This window comes from Myotis yumanensis, unplaced genomic scaffold, assembly GCF_028538775.1.
Source record: "Myotis yumanensis isolate MYYU_CA2020_CCGP unplaced genomic scaffold, mMyoYum1.0.hap1 SCAF_16, whole genome shotgun sequence".
Classification (NCBI taxonomy): Eukaryota; Metazoa; Chordata; class Mammalia; order Chiroptera; family Vespertilionidae; genus Myotis; species Myotis yumanensis.
Window position 1 is genome coordinate 9,163,101 of NW_027223767.1, and position 22,552 is coordinate 9,185,652.

A 22,552-nucleotide genomic window follows, 5' to 3' on the forward strand; every position below is an offset into this window, starting at 1 on the left:
ATCAATGATGAGAGAGAATCATTGATCAGCTGCCTTCTGCAGGCCCCATTGGGGATCAAGCCCGCAACCCAGACATCCTGGTTCATAGGTCGACGCTCAACCACTGAGCCACACCAGCCAGGTCCAGCACCCATTTTTGATAAAAACTCTCAGCAAAGTGGGACTAGAGGTATCATACATACTTCAACATAATAAAGTCTATACATGACAAACCTACAGCCAACATCATACTCAATTAGCAAAAACTAAAACCATTTCCCTTAAGACCAGGAACAAGATAGGGATGTCCGCTTTCATCACTCTTATTCTACATCAGTGATGGTGAACCTATGACACGCGAACTCATTTTTTTGGTTGATTTTTCTTTGTTAAATGGCATTTAAATATCTAAAATAAATATCAAAAATACAAGTCTTTGTTTTACTATGGTTGCAAATATCAAAAAATTTCTATATGTGACACAACACCAAAGTTAGGGTTTTTCAAAATGCTGACATGTCAAGCTCAAAAGGTTTGCCATCACTGTTCTACATTGTACTGGACGTCTTAGTCACAGTGATCAGACAAGAAGAAAAAATAAAAGGTATCCACATTGGAAAGGAGGAAGGGAAACTGCCATTGATACTGTCTTCCTCTTCTAGGGACCCTTAGGATGCATCAGGGCCCAGCTGGATAATCCAGGATAGTCTCCTCATTGCAAGATCCTTAATTTAATCACACCAAGGAAGTCATTTTTGCCACACAAATTACAATTCCCAGGCTCCAGAGATTAGAGCGTGAATATCTTTGAGGGTGGAGGAGGCATTTATTCAGCTGCCAGGTTCTAGCAAACAAGAGTACTTCTCTTCTGCCCAGAGAAATATTTGCACATGTGCAATAAAGATGTATGCACAAGGATATTTGTACTGAGGGAAAAAGAACCTAATTAATCACTCAACAATAGCTAAATTAAATACAGTACAATTATACCATGAGGCAGTAGGAAGCAGTAAGTAAAGTTTCAGTGCATGTCCTGGCATGAAATAGTTTTGTTTCATGAGGAAAAGTAAGTTGACATTATAAGGAGGGGCAGAAATAGACTTATAGTTATGAGTGCAGGAAATACAGAGTTTATTCTTGTATTTTTATTTATTAACTAGAGGCCTGGTGGATGAAAATTCATGCTCTGTGGGGGGCGGGTGGTCCTCAGCTCGGCCTGCCCCCTCACAGTCTGGGAGCCCTCAGGGGATGTCCTACTGAGGCAACTGGCTGATCAGGGGAAGGCGATGCCCCCATCACTCCTCTGCTGCTGCCACTACCAGCTGCAGCGCCTCCCTGAGCCTCAGCCCTTGCAGCCACCACGGCTTGCCTGATCCTTGGGCCCTCCCAGCGGCAGCTGCCATCCGCGGCCTGCCTGAGCCTCGGGCAGCTGCTGCGGGTTTGTCCAGAAGGACATCAGGAAGGAAATCTGGAAGACGTACGCTCTAATTAGCATATTACCCTTTTATCAGTATAGATTACTAGAGGCCCAATGCACAAAATTCGTGCATGGGGTGGGGGTGGGGGATCCCCCAGCCTGGCCTATACCCTCTCGCAATCCAGGACCCCTTGAGTGATGTCCAACTGCCTGAACTGGCAGTCAGACATCTCTCTTGCAATCCGGGACAGCTGGCGCCTAAGCTGCCTGCCTGCCTGATCACCCCTAACCACTCTGCCTGCCTGCCTGATGCCCCTAACTGCTCACCTGCCTGCCTGATTGCCCCTAACTGCCCACCTGCCTGCCTGATCGCCCCTAACCACTCTGCCTGCCAGGCTGATTGCCCCTAACCACTCTGCCTGCCTGCCTGATAGCCCCTAACCACTTTGCCTGCCTGCCAGATTGCCCCTAAACACTCATTTGCCTGTCTGATCGCTCCTAATCACCTCTGTCTCGGCCACCCACCACAGTGGCTTCATCCGGAAGGATGTCCAGAATGATGATCTGAAGGTCGTTTGGCTGTCTGGCCTAATTAGCATAGTATCCTTTTATTATTATAGATTGTATTATTTTCCATATGAACAACTATAAACCTACTTTTGCCCCACCCTGAACATTTATATTTAAAATATGATATACTTTTTATGTGCATTTGTATAAATATAAATACACAGAGCAGGACTTCTCTCTTAGGGGAGTTAAAAAGAGGATGATTTTATATTTTATGCCATTTGAATTATTTTTAACAACACAAATGTCATTATATATTATTTATATTATGAAAAATAAGTTCACTGTAAGAAATACAAAGAAAATAAATAGAAAATTCCAAATAACTTTGTAGGGTGAAAAAGGGCCATGAAATTGTAAGCAGAACTATTCCTTAACGAGGCAGGAAAAGTTTTATTTGGATTTATTTCAGTTTAGCCATAAAAGTGAAATGAAACTGTCAAAGCAGAAACTGAAAATGTGCAGAGATTCACTACCAAGCTCTGATTTGCAGGTTTTCTTTGTATTAACTAAAGATTCATTGTTAACTGGGAAAATGATGAGAAAACAGGGGAGTGGTTCTTAAATACCAGAGTCCTATGAATGCAGAGGGCTTGTGGGTACCTGAGGGACCCTCGAGTTCATGAAGCAATATTTCCCTATTACGCGTGGCCCAGTCCCATCTATCCCACTGCATCAGTGGGTGAAATGGGTGAAGTGTCAAAGGTTATAAGATAACTAAGTCCCGGGGAAGAAATTTACAGTGTGATGATTATAGTTAACAATACTAGTTGTATTTTTAAAGTTGCTAAGAGAGCAGATCTTAAGAATTCTTATCCAACCCCCCCAAAACCCCCCACTGTAACTATGTGTGGTGGATGGGTTAACTAGACTTATTGCAGTCATTATTTTGAAATATATACAAACATCGAATTTAGTTTGTACAGCTAAAACTAATATAAGCTCATATGTCAATTGTATCTGAATTTAAAAAATGCTGTTTGAGACCCATCAGTGGGACCCATCACAGGTCCACTTCTTAGTGATGAATGGGGCTGCCAATGGTCCTTCTAGTCCACCTGAGGGACTCATCTCCACATCCACTTGCAAGGAGCCCACTGCGACCCTGGCTCAGACACACCTCACCCTTTCCTGCAGCCACATCTTTGCAAACATGACTCCTCTCCTAGATGGTCTTTTCTAGTAAAACGCACATCCTGTGGTCACAGAGGGCTTTCTCTTGCCTCGTCAGCTGTGCCCTCCTCTGTGCTCTCAAGCCATCGAGAATGAAAAAGTTTCATTCCCATTAATGTAACATATGCACAGAGTGTACAAACTCTAAGAAAGCTACAAGGCTTAGAGTAAAGCACAGGCCCACTGCACTCCAACTCCAGCTCCCCCAAAACCACCACTCACATTCCTCCCAGCATTAATTCTGCGTCTCACTCCTTATCCATAAATAACATGTTTATGCTGCTATGTATTTCAATTTAAATGCTATCAAGCACTTCCTATGATGAAGTGTGAATATTTAGCTATTTTTACTGCCTTCCTTTCCCTCCTAATTGTCCTTCCCCCACTATTGTTACATAAAGATTTTTAGTTGAAGAACATTCATGATGTACTTGATAATGGTGATTAACATTGTTTACCTTGGGTTATAGTTTCTTCTTGTATGCCGTAAATGTTTTCTGAAATTAATAAATACTTTTATTATTTGTTTTCTGACAAGGTAACTTTTAGGCAAACAGCTGAAAGAAGAAGAGGAGGGAATCATGGGGAGGCTTGGGAGAAGAGCATTCCATACAGCCGATTTCTTGTTCAAAGGCCCCGGGTGCGATTGTGCTGGGAGTGTCTGAGACACAGCCAGAGGTCCATGGGTGGAGAAGAGTGACAAGAGGAAGGGGAATAACTGATGTAGTAGAAGAGGTGGACCTGGCAAAACCACGGAGGGCTAGTAGGCCTGGTGACAACTTTGGGTTTTATCCTGAATATCATGGGAAGCCAATGGAAGATTCTGAGCAGAGGGATGACATGGTCAAACTGCTGTTTCTAAAAGACACTCAGAGTGCTGGAATGGACAAAGGCGTCACTGTAGTGGAGGTGTAGGCGGGAGGCCAACGGAAAGGCTATTGCCGCAGTCCAGGGAAGAGATGATGGTGGCTTGGACCGGAGGGTAGCAGTAGAACAGATCATTTGAATTCTGGATATATTTTGAAGGTAGAATTGATAGAATTTGCTAATAGATTGGATGGGAATGTGAGATAAGGAGTTGGCATCAGAGAGGAATGGACACTTTCTATTTGCCCCCTTCCATGTAATAAAGAATAGAAACGGAGGGATCAAGAACTCCAGTGACTTGTGCCAGGCTACTCAGCTAATTAGAAGGAAAGTACCTATGACATGGCCTGGCACATAGTAGGCACTCATGTTTATTTCTTCACCAATAATCAATCAACTAACTAACCATCCAACAAATTAACCAAGAGTATTTATGGGCATTTACATTGTTTCCAGTGTCATGGAAACAGAAATGATAACACTTGTTATAATGACATCATCAACAACATTTACTGAGTGGCTGACATCTGTTAGTTATTTTTCATATATTGTCTCATTTAATCCTTATAACACCTAATGGGAACTATATTACTATTATCTCCACTTAACAAACAAAGGAAACGAAGGCCCAGAGAAGATAAAATCACTCCCAGAGCCACACACAGTAAATAGACCAGCCAATATTTAAACTCAGCTCATCTTAGACCATATGCCTGTGTCAGAAGACCTTATGATGTGACTAGGGGACATGAGGGGAGGGTGTATTAGCAAAGCAGTGCATCTTCTGTGCTCTAAAAACCGAATATGTTTGATTTTGAAATATGAGTAGGATTCAGAATGAGGCGAAAGAAGAGGAAATCCTAAATGCTGGGGTTAGGAAGGGTACTACAGTCTAATCAAAGACTGAGAGATCGATATGGATGCCACTGCGAGGGGTCAGAGAGAAGCCTAGCCTGGCTGTATTATAGGGTACAAACGAGCCAGAATTTTGGAGGATAAGGGAGGTCTTTTAGTGAGAATTGTTGGTGAGTCCCACTCATCTGCCTTTAAGGGAAGATATGGGCCATCTGCCCCTTCCTTTCACATCAAGTCTAGAGGGAGGGGCTTTAAGGAGACCACTCAGAAAGCTTAAATGTTTTCCCCATAGTTTGAGCAACACAGAGGTCTGGAGTCTATGGTATAGCCCTGAAATCAAGCATGTGACAATAGCTGGCTAGCCTCCCAACAGTGGAACTAGGGGCAGTATGCTGCATGCATGGCCAGCACCCTCAGAGCATGTTTAGAGAAAGGAGGCACAGGTGTCTCCCACGGACCAAGATGCGTGCACAGCACACCTGGCATAGGTTGTCTTAGACCTTGACCACGCCGTCCATGTGAAGGGCCAAGTGAATTGCTAGACTCTCAGGAGAAAGAGAAGAAAGCAACCTTCAGGGGGAAGACATTACAACAGAGAAAGTGTCCATTCCTCTCTGATGCCAACTCCTGATGACGTGAGCCTGTCTGCACTTTTCTCTCTTTGCTCCCTTTGCCCCTCAGCCATGGTTATCCCACTGTGAACGGAGCTGAAATGTGAAAAACAATAAAAGGAAGTAGCTAACCACATGTTCCCCCAACATCTGGAATAAATTTAAAGGGAACCAAACAAAGTGCTTTATGAATACAGCTCAAGAGTCATGCTTGTTCCACCAAATGGTTATGAGTATGAGTTAAATTTAGTTGAGACATAGTTACATGTTGTTGACAATTGAATGCTTGCTAATTTTGATTTTGTAGATTTTTAGAAATATTTTGGAGACAACACCTTGTTTTACTCTCACATCTTAAAATATTTTCATAGGGCCTTAAAAGGCTTGTGTATCCAATAGTGCATAATGGGTAGAACGGCCAGGGGATGTATGGCCAGAAATCTCTGGACTTGGATTATAAAGTCTGGCTCCAACATTGAGGTTTGTGACTCCAGGCAAGTCAGTTCTCATCTCCGAGCCTTGCACAGGTTGACCCCTTCTGTCCTGAATGGCTCTAAGACTCACATCTCTGGGGTTTTATTGGTAGCTTCTGGGGACTGACATAGTTCATTTAAATAAATGTTTGTTTGCTTAATGAATGAGCTAGTGACAGCTGGATTCCACCCTAAGCTCTCCTAATGTTGCCCTTGTGTCTCTTTGGATCACCAGGGTATCAGGTTGCCTCTGGGAGAGAGGAGGAATCTGCGCCCTGAGGGTGGGCAGGCACCGCAGACATCCTACCTTATTTATTTATTTATTTATTTATTTATTTATTTATTTATTTTTGGTTTCCAAAGCTTCCCCCCCCCTTTTATTGAATAAGACATTACAAATGTGTCCTTATCCCCGCAATGTCCCCTCATCCCCCCAATCCTGCCCTCACCCTCACCCCCCGTTGTCCACATCCATCACTTATGCTTATATGGAGTTTCCTCAAAAAACTAAAAATGGAACTTCCATTTGACCCAGTGATCCCACTTCTAGGAATATATCCCAAGAAGCCAGAAACACCAATCAGAAAGGATATATGCATCCCTATGTTCATAGCAGCACAATTTACAATAGCTAAGATTTGGAATCAGTCTAAGTGCCCATCATCAGATGAATGGATTAAAAAACTTTGGCACATCTACACAATGGGATACTATGCAGCTGTAAAAAGGAAGGAACTCCTACCATTTGCAACAGCATGGATGGAGCTGGAGAGCATTATGTTAAGTGAAATAAGTCAGTCAGAGAAAGATAAATATCATATGCTCTCACTCATTTGTGGATTATAATGAACAATGTAAACCGATGAACAAAAACAGATCTAGAGACAGAGAAGCATCGATCAGATGCTCAAAACTCAGAGGGAAGCAGGGGAGGGTGAGGGTGAAGGGGAAAGATCAACCAAAGGACTTGTATGCATGCATATAAGCATCCTACCTTATTGAGGGTGTTGAGAGCTGCCTGGGCTGCTGTGAGTGCGGGCTCTGCTTTGGCCAGGTCTTCTTCACAGTCCTTCTGCTTCTGCTGCACCTCCAGCATGATGAGGGCCACCTTCTGCTCCTCCTCATCCGCCATGGCTTTCTCGCGGCTCACCTTGTCAGTCTCTACGCCCACCTCCTGAATCAGCTTGTCTGCATCTTCATTCTTCTGCTTCAGCTCCACTTCCTGCGTGGCCAGCTTGGCTTTCAGATCATCCACCTGCAACGGAGAAGCACCAGGCTTATTGGGAGTCGAGGGACTTTGGACATAGCCCTGGGGATCTGACTCTGCAGAGCAGAGAAGAATGCCAACTCTTCTCTGATGCGAAGGTGCAAAGCTCAGCTCTTAGCTGGGACCAAGCTCCCAGACCCGGGGAAGGAAAGGAACCTACAGTCAGTGTGGTGGAAGGCTCTAAGCACACACACTGTCACCTGTCTTTCTCCTTGATGCCCAAATGACTCAGGCTGCTTCTCACTGATATGGGTGCTTGTGTCTCATAAAAATTCATGTGCCTAACATAATATCTTGCACATAGTAGGCCCTTCATGAATATGTCATTGTTTAATTGAAATTGGCCATTGTGGAGTATAACAGGAATTTAGGAAGCAATAAAAAGCGAGCGTCTACTGTGTATCCTGAGAGAGTGAATATATGGACAGTGGCCAGACCGTATATAAAAGTAGAACTCTGATCTACACTAGTAGCCACTTGCCCAGGAAACCAACCTAGTACCTCCACTAAACAGCTCAGGAGGCCAGCCTGCTGTCAGTCAGACTTGTAGGAAGCCAGACAGCTGTCTAAGTAACGATCCAAAAGACAAACCATAACCTTTGTAACAACTGACCCAGAATGGCCAAGACAATTGATAACTGACAACTTCCTTAATTTTTGTCTCTGTTTCCAACTTAGGACCAGCTGGAGGAAGTCAGATGCTCACCCCTGATGGATCAGACGGATGCCCACTTCTAGTCAGCCCGCCTGCACCTGCCCCAGCCAACAGCCTCCACCAGGGCAGAGCCAGGCCTCCTGTCCTTCCACTGTACAGCTCTACCACTGCCCCTCCCACCTGCGGGTCTCAGCTAAAATGCAAATGACGTGGCTGACTCCCTTTCGAGAGCAAGCTCTGAATAAAGAGCTTTCCCTTGTTCCCAGTTGATTGGTCTTCATTTATGTCCACAACCCAGTTTGACCAAGCTGAAGTGGGACAGCAAGGGTCTCAATGGTCCAGATGGGCTGGGTTCGCCATCCAGCCTCCACGTTTATATGCAGGTTGGAGGCAGTGATGGGAATATCAGCACCCAGGAAACTGTCAATTTCTCAGATCAGCTGGAGAGAGGGGAATGGTTTTTTATGTACATTCGGTTCAGAAAAATGTGGTGGTTCTGATGTAGCATCAGCCTTGCCTGGGTACTGGTTAGAAATGCAGGGTCTTGGGCCCATGCCAGACCTATGGAATCAGGAATTCTGGAGCTGGGGCCCTGCAGCCTGTCTTAACAGGCTTTCTGGGTGATTTTGGATGCTCCCCCAGGTTTGAGAATCACTGGCCTAGTGTTATGGCGCTTTCATATGCAAAGAGAACACTCAGATCTATTTATTTCTGGAAAGTAAAAAGCCACTGTATTTGCAATAGGGCCCATAAATTACATCCAGAATGACCTCTTGTTTCTCACTTTTCTGCAGTCTATTTCACACAACAACCGAAGATTACTTCAGAGCTCCTAGAACACGTTAAGCAGATTCAGCTGCTTTATGATGCAAAATACATAAGGAGAAATATAAAACGGAGGCTGGGGCGTGCCGATAATTCCCTTTTCATGGCAGATCAAAAGAAAAGAAAAAGAAAGCAGAAGAAATGAATGCTCTTTAATTTTGTGTATTCATGGGGACTGGGGACTTTGCATTAACCCCGGATGGAGGCCTGCTCCCTAGAGCACGTCCTATATCCCCATGTTGGAAGGTTAATCCATTTCCATCTCCTGTGGCTCAGCTGCAGAGTTCTCTCCACAAGGACAAAGATGCAATTGTAAATCAAAATGATTGAACCATATAATCACTCCAGTCAGCAAACACCACAGTAACTTTTTGTTCCTTTTTAAATCTTGGGAGATTTGAGAAAATTGAAGTGGTTTTTTTTTCTTTGTTGTTTGTTTTATTGATTGCAGATATGGCTTCTGACCTCAGACCCAAGGTAAGTAATCACCTGCATGTGAATGGGAGCTTTATAGCTCTTAAGCGGTGACATGGAGTGACAGGAGGGACCTGCCAGTCAGAATTAGGCCATTCCCCGCAAAGCTATAGAGAAGGCATAACTCAGGTTCATTTCACGGCTCTCCTGCAATGGAACAGGACATAGAATAGTTCGCTGGCAATTTTGCTCCTCTCTGTTCTCGTACTCAGAGCATTCGAGCCATCCGCTGGGTCTCTTCTTACTTAGACACCCCCACACCGGGAAAGGAAGAGTGCCATGAGCACGGAGGGCCCCTTTCCTCAGTCTTGCCAGCTTCATGTGTGGCAAGTGGGGGGATGTTGTCTGAATGGGATGTTGACAAAATTGTGGTGGGAGACGCTCCCTTCTTCAAGGATTAAGTTCCTTATGCTACAAAGAGATGTCAAGCTTCCCAGGACCTTCTCCCCAGAGCTCTAGAAAAAGGAGAGGGAACCCAGGACAACCAACAGCAAAAAATACTCCACCAAGGGTTGGAGGCCTATAAATAAATAAATAAATAAATAAATAAATAAATAAATAAATGATAAATTTAAAACAAGGATTGGAGGCCTAGAGGTATCTTCTTTCTCTCCTTCCTTCCTTCCTTCCTTCCTTCCTTCCTTCCTTCCTTCCTTCCTTCCTTCCTTCCTTCCTTCCTTCCCTCCTTCCCTCCCTCCTTCCCTCCCTCTTTCTTTCTTTCTTTCTTTCTTTCTTTCTTTCTTTCTTTCTTTCTTTCTTTCTTTCTTTCATTTTCATTTAAATTCTTTATTGTTTAAAGTATTACATAAGTCTCCTTTTCCCTTCACTGAACTCTCCCCAGCCGCTCTCACCTCCCAGCACATGCCCTCACCCCGCTACTGACTGTGTCCGTTGGTTATGCTCATATGCATGCATACAAGTCCTTTGGTTGATTTCTTACCCTTCACCCTCTCCTTTGCCTTCCCTCTTAGGTTGGACGGTCTGTTTGATGCTTCTCTGACTCTGGCTCTACTTTTGTTCATCAGTTTATGTTGATCATTATATTCCACAAATGAGTGAGATCATGTGATATTTATCTTTCTCCGACTGGCTTATTTCACTTAGCATAATGCTCTCTAGGTCCATCCATGCTGTTGCAAATGATAAGAGTTCCTTCTTTTTTATAGCAGTGTAGTATTCCACTGTGTAGATGTATCACAGTTTTCTAATCCACTCATCTGCTAATGGGCACTTAGGCTGTTTTCAAATCTTAGCTATGGTGAATTGTGCCGCTATGAACATAGGGGTGCATATATCTTTTCTGACTGGTGTTTCTGATTTCTTGGGATATATTCTTAGAAGTGGGATCAAGGGGTCAAATGGGAGTTCCATTTTTAATTTTTTGAGAAAACTCCATACTGCTTTCCACAGTGGCTGCACCAGTCTGCATTCCCACCAGCAGTGAAGGAGGGTTCCTTTTTCTTCCCGTCCTCGCCAGCACTTGTCATTTGTTGATTTGTTGATGATAGCCAGTCTGGCAGGTATGAGATGGTACCTCATTGTTGTTTTGATTTGCATCTCTTGGATGATTAGTGACTTTGAGCATGTTTTCATAAGTCTCTTGGTCTTCTGAATATCTACTTTCGAAAAGTGTCTAATTAGGTCCTTTGCCCATTTTTTGATTGGATTGTTAATCTTCCTTTTGTTAAATTGTATGAGTTCCCTATAAATTTTGGAGATTAAACCCTTATCGGAGATAAAATTGGTAAATATGTTCTCCCATGCAGTGGGCTTTCTTGTTGTTTTGTTGATGGTTTCTTTGGCTGTGCAGAAGTTTTTTATTTTGATGTAGTCCTATTTGTTTACTTTCTCCTTATTTTCCATTGTCCCAGGAGCTGTATCGGTAAAGATATTGCTACAACATATGTCTGATATTTTGTTGCCTATGGATTCTTCTAAGGTTTTTATGGTTTCCCATCTTACGTTTAAGTTCTTTATCCATTTGGAGTTATTTTTGTGTATGGCAAGCATGTCAAACTCAAAGGCTAACATGGGCCAAATAAACAAGGTTTAAGTTTATGTGGGCCACAATAAAACAAAAGCTTCAACTTTCATAGAAACGTAGGTTTATTTTGATAGAGACATGTTGAATACAAAGGGCTGAAATAAATGAATAATCATTAACATAAAATAATAGAGCATTTTAATAGAAATTAATATTTTTTCTTGGACATTAACTTACCAGACACTGAATAACTGCACAAATTAACAAATGTAACATAAATAAACCTATTTTTCTTGTTCTCAAAAAGCGAAATATTTCCTGTTATGCACACCGAACAAGTCAGTACAAGACTAATGACGTGGCAGTCAGCTGCTAAAATATTCGCTGCTAGTATTAGTGGAGAGAAATGGTGCACCTACACATAAGGTGCATAAGGGAAATGAATGCAACACGATTATAGTAATCAGTCATTAGCGAATGTTGTTGTTCATTATTAATAATTATGTATAACAGGATATTGTAAAAATTAAGTTATGAAATTTTTATTAAAACGTTTCTTACATACCGTTATATTGGCTGGGCCACAAAAATATTAGTTGTAGGCTGCATGTGGCCCAGGCAGGCCATGAGTTTGACATGCTATGTGTATGGTGTAAATAGGTGGTCTGGTTTCATTTTTTTGCATGTATCTGCCCAATTTCCCCAATACCATATTGAAAAGACTGTCTTTACTCCATAGTATGTTCTTGCCTTCTCTGTCAAATATTAAGTGAGCATAATGGCTTGGGTCGATTTCTGGGTTCTCTGTTCTATTCCATTGGTCTATATGTCTGTTCTTGTGCCAGTACCAGACAGTTTTGAGAACAGTGGCTTTGTAATATAGCTTGATATCTGGTATTGTGATCCCTCCAACTTTGTTCTTCTTTCTCAAGATTGCTGCAACAATTTTGGGTTATTTTTTATTCCATATGCATTTTTGGAGAGTTTGTTCTATGCCATTAGTATTTTAAAGGGAATTGCATTGAATCTATAGATTGCTTTGGGTAGTATGGGTATTTTAATGATGTTGATTCTACCAATCCATGAACACAGTATATTCTTCCATTTCTTTATGTCTTCCTCTATCTCCTTTTTCAATGTTCTGTAGTTTTCTGAGTATAGGTCTTCTACCCCCTTAGTGAAGTTTATTCCTAGGTATCTTAATTTTTTTTTGTTGTAATGCTAAATGGGATTGTTTTTTTTTTAGTTTCTCTTTCTGTGAGTTCATTAATGGTGTACAAAAAGGCCATAGATTTCTTGGTGTTAATTTTGTATCCTGCTACATTGCCGAATTCATTTATTAAGTCTAGTAGTTTTTTGATGGAGTCTTTAGGGTTTTCTATGTACAATATCATGTCATCTGTGAATAATGGCAGTTTTACTTCTTCTTTTCCAATTTGGATGCCTTCTATTTCTTCTTCTTGTCTGATCACTATGGCTAGCACTTCCAGTACTATGTCGAACAGGAATGGTGAAAGTGGGCATCCCTGTCTTGTTCCTGTTCTTAGAGGAAATGGTTTTAGTTTTTGCCCATTGAGTATGATGTTGACTAGCTTTATCATATAAGGCTTTTATTGGTATCTTCTTTCTTAGCTCTGAGTTCATATGGTTACCCAACACTTTCTGATAGGAATTTGGACTTCAAGCAGGCTTTCCTCTTAGACGTGGATGTTTCCATCTATCCTATTTAATAATACCCTAATATGCAAATCCACTGAACAGCAGAGCAACCAGTTGCTGTGATGCGCACTGACCACCAGAGGGCAGACACTCAATGCAGGAGCTGGCCCCTGGTGCTCAGTGTGTTCCCACAGGGGGAGCACCACTCAGCCAGAAGCGGGGCTCACAGCTGGCGAGTGCAGTGGCGGTGACGGGAGCCTCTCCCGTCTTTGCGACAGTGCTAAGGACCCCTTGGGGACCTTCCCCGAGGCTGCAAGAGGGCTCAGGCTGGGCTGAGGGACCCCACCCCCGCCCCCTCACCCAGTGCCTGAATGTCATGCACCTGGCCTCTAGTACTAGATATTTGTTATGTTCCCCTGTTCTGATAATATAGTTTGATTTTCCTTCTGAGAACTCCACCTTCCCCAGTCCTTATAGTTTGGGTGGGATTGACTTCAGCAATGGTCATTGGATCCTGGCTTGGCCAATGAAAGCATCCAAGTCACAGAGATTGGTTCAACTGTGGGTAAACTAATGACCCAAAGAGGCCAATTAGAGCCACTGGCCGTTAACCCAGGAACTTGGCTGAAAATAGCAGGAAAGAGGAACTCCTTTTATGCTGGGGCTGCAATGCAGACAGAATCCAAGCCACAGGAGCTGCCTGCCTGCACAGGGACATCGGTGAGTACCCAGCTCCAGCCCTGCCCAAAATAAGCTCTGTCCCATACTTTTCAGTTATACTAATCAATGCATTTCTTTTTATTTTATTTTATTGTCTCACCTAAACCAAGTTTAGTTGGATTTTAGTTTGTTGCCATCAAAAGGGTCTTAATAAATATATCATGCAATCTAAAAATGTTCTCTCTTTTTTCTCTTCTTTCCTCTCCTTTCCCTCCCTTCCCCTCCTGTCCTTTCCTTCTTTGCACTTATGTCTTTTTTTCTTTTTGCTAAATGAATTTGACTTAGTATTTTTCACTTGCAACAAAAAGAGTCCTGGATACACGATTGTAAATTATTAACTGTAAACTTCAGGTAAATTTGGAGGCCTGAGATGATTTAAAAACCTAAGATAAACGGAATTATAAAAGTTCCCAGATTAACAGACTTGCTGATTAAATCCTATGTGTAGTAGCCTGTGGGTCTTTTGAGAGCATTTGTTTCAACCCAACAGCCCCACTTCCTCATGAATACTCCTGAGTTAGATACAGAAGTGAGGATTATGTGGGTTCTGAGGATATCAGTGAAAGATGAGGTGAGACCCAGGGCAGGACTGGGGCCTCTGACTGTGTCAAGAGAGAGAAAACAAGCTAGTCCAACTGTGAAGATGTCAGCTGAAGCTGAAGCAAAGACAGAAGATGCCACCTAACGACCCCAAAGGACCCTCCATCCATCATCAGAGCCGATGGGAACTGGAGGGCCACACACAGTGTTTCATCAGCTGCTCCTGAAGCCGACACCACCGCAGACACAGGAGGAAACGCCTCCAGAGGAAAACTCTCAGCTGCTGCCCTCCAGAGCCAGAGTTTATAACCAGAAGTCACCAAGGCAGCCTGAAATGCAACATTGAGAGCTTTCTATGCTTAAATGACAAAGATGGACCCAGAGCTAAGTTAAACCCAGTTATAGAAAAATAGTTACATTTCTGATGAGCTGAGGCTATGCATGGAATTATATCTAAAGTTTCTAAACTTTAGATTACCACACAACTGTTAATTATTGCCATTATTACCATTATCATTACTACTTCTAATACAACTATTATTGCTAAATAAATTTGGAGTCTGTCTAGCTAGAGCTGGAGGATTCATTCAGTCTACTTCCACCAGATTATGAACACCAAAAACAGTCATAATTGGGCTGTAGGATACTGATAGAATATAGTTCAAGTCATTATTCTTGCATCAGGTTAAGATGATGTGCTTCAGTCCTGCTACCAAAAGAACAATTCCAGATGAAGGGTTTATATCAGAGTTAGGAATCCTAGATACTGTTTTCTTAAGAATCAGCATTAAAAAGGCCAATAAGTATGAAATATGCAGCAGGTACACAGTATTGCCAAGATCCATCCTTCATCCCACTCTGAGCTTGTATGTGATTTAGAACTTGCTCATTGGTTATTTACCTATAAGTCTGTCATATCCCATCTATGCATTTGTCTATCCATTTATAGAGTACCTCGTGTGTGCTGGTGAATCCTGGTTTCTGCCCCTGAAGGACTGATAACAGTATGGCATAATATATGCAAGAGAAGAAACATAATTCATGATGGAACCACAGAGAGGGGAATGGGCTTAGAAAGGGCTTTTGGGTAGTGGGACAGCAAATTGTTTAGGACTTAACAGTGACACACTGACAAGGTGGGTGCACTACTTGTGGAATATTGGGGAACTACAAAGAGTACTGTTGGAGTTCAGGGTACAATGTGGTAGAATACAGGAATTAAATAGTGGAGCAGCATGCAAAGATAATTTTAAAAGCTATTAAAAGAGTAGAGAATCTGAGCTGTAATGTCTAAATCAGCGGTTCTCAACCTGTGGGTCACGACCCCTTTGGAGGTCGAATGACCCTTTCACAGGGGTTGCCTAAGACCATCGGAAAACACATATATAATTACATATTGTTTTGTGATTAATCACTATGCTTTAATTATGTTCAATTTGTAACAATGAAAATACATCCTGCATATCAGATATTTACATGAGGATTCATAACAGTAGCAAAATTACAGTTATGAAGTAGCCACGAAAATAATTTTATGTTTGGGGGTCACCACAACATGAGGAACTGTATAAAGGGTCGCGGCATTAGGAAGGTTGAGAACCACTGTTCTAAATCATTAAGACCTACAAGAGAGAATACTCAGACTTCTGGCTTGAGCAAAGATCACTCTAAGAGCATGTCTAGAGGTGTGCTGTGTAGTTTGGTAATCACAAGCCCCATGTGGCCAATGAGCACTTGCAACGTGTCTTGTCCCAACTGAGATGTGCTGCACCATCGTATTCCCTAGTTTTTGAAACCATGTCAAAAAAAGGGGAAAGCCTATAATTAAGAACTTTTTTTACATCGATTACATGTTAAAATGATATTTTAGATATATTGGGTTAAGTGACAAATATTATGAAAGTATATGATAAAGTATATATAATGAAAATATTCCATTAAAACAAAACTCACTTGTTTCATTTTTACATTTTTTTGAAGCAGCTACTAGAAAATTTAAATTTGCATACATGACTTGCAGGATATTTCCATTGGGTTGTACTGGTCTAGGGTGCTTCCAGAATACAGTCAGGGAGATAAAGTAGAATGCTATTCATTAACTAATGCATTTATTCAACAGATAGTCAATGAGTGCTCACTCTGTCCAGGCACAGTTTTAGGCACCCGACACATGTCAGAGAGTAAAACAGAGAAGATCCCTGTCCTTATAGAGCTTCTATCCAACAGATGGAGATAGACAACAACAACACCAAGAAACAAACAAGTACGTCATATAATATGTTAGACCGGGGTACGTGCTACGGGGAAAGGCCAAGTAGAGCCTAATGAGGGCATCAGGAGTGTATGGGCTTATATTTTAAAGTAGAGTCATCAGGGTGAGATTCATTGAGAAGGTAACATTTGGAGGCAGTGAGGAAGTGAGCCACAGGAAGTTTGGAGGGAAGGGCATCTGAGATAGAGGGAATAGCCAATGCAAAGGCCGGGAATGTCTGAGGAGAGAGCAAAGAAGCAGTGTGGCTGGAGGGGAATGTCACAGGGAGGGGGTAGCAGCAGAGGAGGGCTGAGAGTAACAGGGCAGGGCTTGGGAGGAGCCTCAGAAGCCACTGTAATGAGGGAACTAAGGGCCACCCCTATCGCAGGGATTTGAGCAGAAAAGTGATACTATTTCATTTATGTTTCAAACGGATCGCTCTGGCTGCTCTGTGGATGATAGGTTACTGAGGAGCAAAAGTAGACCCGACAAATGAGTACAGGATATTGTGGCTTCCAGGTAAGATGACAGTGGCTCCGATTTGGGTAGTAGCAGTGTAGGAGGCGAGAACTGGTGAGATTCTGGGCATGTCTGAAGTTAGAGCCAACAGTGATTTTCTAGTTGTAGATTGTGAGAGACAGAGAGGAATGAGAAGAGCCACAGATGACCACGAGGATGTTGGCCCGATGGCTGATGCAAGAGGTTGCTAGCAAAGCATGGATGGGCTGGGGGTGAGAGCTGAGAGTTTGATTTATTGAAATAATCCAGATAAAAGTGTCTACATCAAGACATTGAAAACAGGGGATACAGCAAGAGGGGTGCATTTGAGAGTTATTTAGAAAACTGATAGAATTTGTTAATGCTTAAATGTAGGAGGCGAGGAAAAGGCAGGAGTCAAAGATAATGCCCCAGTTTCTGGCCTAGGGAACTGGGGAGGTAGAAGTGTTATTCCCTGAAGAAGAGACAATAGAAGGAGAAGAAACTGAAACTGATTCAAGACTTGGGAGGATTCTTCACTAACTATATGCAGATTGAGCTGGATTCACTAAAGGTACAACCAGGCTTCTCCTTTAAAAAAATTATATATTGATTTCAGAGAGGAAGGGAGAGGGAGAGAGAGATAGAAACATCAGTGATGAGAGAGAATCATTGATTGGTTGCCTCCTGCACGCCTCCCCCCCCCCCCCCCCCCCCCCCCACTGGGGATCGATCCCACAACCTGGGCATGTGCCCTTGACTGGAATTGAACTAGGGACCATTCGTTGGCAGGCTGACTCTCTATCCACTGAGCAAACCTAGCTAGGGCAGGCTTCTCCATTTTAAACAGAGACCACCTGAACCAGGAACACAGGCATTTATGCTTGCCTCATTGTCTGTAGAAAAAAGAATCCTGGGTGCTGTTCTATGAGTGTAAGAGCACCTTACCTACTGCTTGCTCCCCAGCAAACATCCTCTACACAGACTGATCAGCAACTCCCAGAGGAGAAGTGGGAGGAGGTAGAACGGTGCCGGTGGGAATGCAGAATGTTCTGAGGGCACCACAGGTGGGGAGGGGGGCAGAAAGAAGAAAAGGTGGGCGATGTTTTAAAAAACCTGGCAGTACTGCATCTGGGATTCTTTCTGATGCTGTTTTCTACACATTCAGAGATTGACAGGAGCAGAAAGTGATTGGGAGAGAAGATGCTACCTTTCTACAACAAGGTGAACACCAGGTCAACTGCTCGGGCCTGGGCTGGGATCTGTGTATTTCAATCTGCCCTAAACTGAACTTTAAAAATGGGGTTTGGTCACGACACAAATGGTAGAAAGTAGCATCAGAGATCATTGTCACATGCCATTGATTTTCAACAGATGTCGCACCACCTGTGAAGGTAAGTGGGGAAAAAATGTCGTTATATAAATACAGAACAAGGAAAGAAATGGCATCTAGAAGACTAAGGAGAAGAATGCAGCTCTGAAGATGACCCAATCCTGGATCTGGAAAAAACAGTGAGGGAGCTGTTAGGCATCACCAGTAGAATGGTTTCTGTAATACAGTTGCAGAAAAACAGGCTAAAATAAAAAAGCAATAGAGAAGAAAAAAGCATAAGATGAGGAAGAGCTGTTAGAGTATTAAAAATGCAATAGCATAATTAAAGTCTTCACTGGAAACATGGGAAGCAGAAGCAATATCACACACTATTAAATTAGCATTGTTGAGAATAAACCTGCAAAGCTTCCCTCGGATGTAGAGAAAAAGGCCAAAGGGATGCAAACCATGAGTGAGGACAAAATAGATGCGGGTGCAGGGAACCCATCCAGCTAGTCATTGCTCCTGCAGGACAGGCCAGAGCAGATGAACAAAACCATATAATAGAAGAAAAGTTTCCAAGCACAAGAGAGAATATGATTATAGATTGCAAGGGTTCCCTGCATCCCACTAAATCAGGGGTGGGGAGCCCTTATTTCTGCTAAGGACCATTTGGATATTTATAGCATTTGAGGGCCATATAAAATTATCAACTTAAAAACTAGCCTGCTATATTTGGTCAAACATTTAATGAACTCACCCCTAATGCCTTGGCAGGGCCAGACCAAATGATTTTGTGAGCCTTACACAGCCCACAGGCTGGATGTTCCCCACCCCTGCACTAAATGAACTGAAATCCTTTAGCTATATTACATCCATGAATAAAGAAACCGAAGTGGGGAGAAAGTACAAATCAGAAGAAGGATATTCAATACAGCTATTCCAGAAGCAAAGCTCAGAAAATGACAGTAAATGAAAGGCTTAGATAGCTATAGGAACATGTGATGCCCAATAAGTAGAGTGATCACAATTTTAGTTTAATTGTGCAAGCGAATGAAGTTTCATCGCCATAATGAGAGACGGGTTCTGCTGTGGATACACAGAGCCCAGAAAGGAGCCATCAAAGATCAGCAATGTTTGATGGGCATGGGCAGAAGGGCCTAGAGGTGTCCCCAGCTCTCCAAGGAAGAGGAGTATATTTACTGAAATAAACTTGTTCCATCTGGAAAAGTAGAAAATTATAACAAGGACAGGGCAACAGGGGCCTTCTTTTGAGGGCCAACCACTTAGAAATATATGAGGAAATGCATGAAATGAGACAGGGTTTGTTTAAGAAACTAGGTTTCAATGGCTCTTTGATAGGTAATACTGTAAGACAAAGGAGACAAAAGAAAATTGGTAGAACCCTGTAACCATTTCTTTCAATCATTCTCCTTTGGTTCTGAAGATGGAAGGGAAATAGACTGGAGAGGGAAGCAGTGCAAAAGGAGGAGGTGATAAAGAGGAAGAGAGAGGAGGAGCTCTCAGGAATTCCAGCAGCAGGGAGAGGGAGCAGACCAGACCTGAAGGTGAGGATGTGCCCTTCTGCTGGAGAGGTCGGCCTCCACTCTTGAACTGTTTCTGATAATGCTGGGGCCTCCGGAAAACCATGACTCACTTTGGGACCTCAAGTGTGATCCCTCCAGTTCTCTGAAAAGAGGCTGCTCCCACCTCCTCTCAGCCCCCCAGCGGCAGGAGCGATTGAAGGGCTGTCACTACCTGGGCAGAGGTGCTGTGGAGCTTCAGCAGCCCGTTCTCCAGCCGCTCCGTCTTGGACTTGAGCTCTTTGCCATTCCTGCGCAGCAAGCTCTGGTAGAGTCTGATGAACTCCAGAAATGACTTGGGGGTTGTGTAGTTGTAGCGCTGCTCATTGCTCAGATAAGACTGGGACGTCTGGTTGACACTTGTGTGGACAAAAGCCATGAACTTGCTAATCGACTGCTTGACTGTGGGCTAAAATCAAAGAGCAGGAAATAAAGAGATAGTCTCTCCTTGAAGACTGAGGGTAACCCACCTCCTGTTGCTTCCCCACATGGGAAGTTGTTCCAACAACTCTATCTGAGCCTGAACTTGGACTATGGAATTCTGGACATGGAATTCCTTGTACCCTGAGGTGGAAAGAATCTTAAGGAGCGTCTCCTTGGCCCGCTCACCTCAATGCTCTCTGTGTTCTGCAAGAAGCGGAGGCTGACAGACTCCAATGCCTGCTGAGGCCACTCGTGGAACCAGTCAATAGCCGTGCAGTTCACAATGGCTGGGAACTTCCTGCTGCGGACCCTCAGCTTGTTCCCCACAGGGGAGAAACAGAGAGCCACCTGAGAAGTCAGAAAGATGGGAGAACCAAAAAGATATCAGAGAAGCACTCACAGAGAGACACATACATCCTGGGATTCTTAGTTTCCCAGGAAACTGAGAAACACATCCAACAGAGACAAAAATCTGTAATTGATAGCCAGCCTTTCTAGCCAAGAAAGTGGGAAACGTAGACTGTACGAGGCAAGAGGGAAGCAGATGAGAGGGTATCTTCGAAAAGGCTGAGAAGGGCACTGCACCCTCCCCGTCCCACTCTCAAGACAATCAGCCAGGACAGCTGTGTCCAGAATATTAGTAGGGGCTTTAATGAACCATCATTGGCCCTGTCGACCCCGGGCAAGAAATCCTTCTATACCTTCAGCTGTCGTCGGACCCGATCTATAAAGAATTTCCAGCAGTTCTCTCTGTTGTCAACGAGACCTTGGCTCTTGACTTCATTCCTCACGTTGCTTATGATGCTTTCAACTTCATCATCAGAGTAGAGATCTGGGACCTCTCCTAGGAAGAAAGGGAGTGCAGATGGGCAGCTTTGCATCCGTCTACACGATACAAGTGGACATGATACTTTTCAATCTTGGGACACAGGTCCTTTGGATTTTAGGCCACGTTCCACCACTTCTGCTGAAGAAACTAGACAGATACGTATTTCCTCTAAATCCAGGCAGGAAAATAATCCCTTACAGCAGCGGTTCTCAACCTGTGGGTCGCGACCCCTTTGGGGGTCGAACGACCCTTTCACAGGGGTCGCCTAAGACCATCGGAAAACACATATGTAATTACATATTGTTTTTGTGATTCATCACTATGCTTCAATTATGTTCAATTTGTAACAATGAAATTGGGGGTCATCACAACATGAGGAACTGTATTAAAGGGTCGGTGCATTAGGAAGGTTGAGAACCACTGCCTTACAGGATGGGACGGGGTGAATGGTACCCTCTTACCCTGGGTCAGCAGCTGGTAGCCCAAGAGTTTTCAGTTTTCTTGTCTTTTTCTCTTTTGCTTAAAGCATGCACTTACTAACTACTGTTCTAGAAATTATGCTGATAAGGAGCTTAATATTTAGCAGGAGAAATAAAACTGATGTAAAGTAGCTATATGACCTGGTTGAAAAGGCCACTTATATAGACAAGTCCATATATTTAAGAAGAACGAGCTATCACACTATGCTGTACACATGAAACAAATACAAAATAATATTGAATGTAAACTGTAATTAAAAATTAAATTAAAAATGATCTATCACTTTTTATTAGTGAAAAAGTGGCAAGAACAGGAAATTTAGTATAAGTCTGACATCATAACTCAGTAGGGGGAAGATGAAAATTTGATACACAGTATTGGGAAAACTGGGATGTAAAAAAAATTTATGGTTGGATCTTTATATTCCACTGAAAATCAGGATAAATTGTAAATGGAATAATGACTCAACTATAAAAAAATAAAATCATAAAAATGATAGAAAAAATGAGGGAAATATTTTATAATCTCTTAGTGGGGAAGGACTTTCTATAATAATTTAACATTGATATTTTTAGAAGATAAATTTGATACATATAAATTGATAAATTTTATATAAAATTATGTAATGAAAACATCATAGGCAAAGTATAACAGCAACAAAAGAAAACCCTCCAAACAATTAAGAAAATATATGCTTTCCAAAGAACACATACAAGTGGCTAACAGGTACATGAAACGAAGTTCAACATCACTAATCATCAGAAAAATGCAAATCAAAACCACAGTGAGATATTACCTGACCCCTGTTAGAATAGCTATTATAAAACAAAAAACAAAACAAGAAATAACAAGTGTTGATGAGAATGTAGAGAAAAGGAAACCCTTGTGCACTGTTAGTGGGATTGTAAACTGGGATGGCCACTATGGAAAACAGTATGATTCCTCAAATTAAAAACAGAACTGCCATATGATCCAGCAAACCCACTTATGGGTATATTTACAAAGGAACAAAACCATTGTCTTAAAAGGATATCTGTACTTCCATGTTCACTGTTGTACTATTCACATTATTGTACTATTTACAGTTGCCAAGGTTTGAGACAACCTAAGTGTTCAGTAATAGATGAA

At 42.5% G+C, this 22,552-nt stretch overlaps 1 protein-coding gene across 6 annotated transcripts in view; it reads right to left on the bottom strand.

The window, feature by feature from the left end:
* Window positions 1-22,552, bottom strand: part of DNAH9 (dynein axonemal heavy chain 9) — a 342,415-nt gene that overhangs the window by 95,660 nt on the left and 224,203 nt on the right. For all 6 annotated transcript variants that reach the window (XR_011468497.1, XM_070395266.1, XM_070395267.1 and 3 more), the window contains 4 exons: window positions 20,817-20,959; window positions 20,302-20,463; window positions 19,868-20,101; window positions 6,940-7,200 (listed from right to left, as the gene is read on the bottom strand). Coding sequence is in view for 5 of the 6 variants with exons in the window: in XM_070395266.1 (XP_070251367.1) it covers window positions 6,940-7,200; window positions 19,868-20,101; window positions 20,302-20,463; window positions 20,817-20,959 (800 nt within the window). In the remaining variant the exon portion in view is untranslated. The remainder of the gene's footprint in view (window positions 1-6,939; window positions 7,201-19,867; window positions 20,102-20,301; window positions 20,464-20,816; window positions 20,960-22,552) is intronic.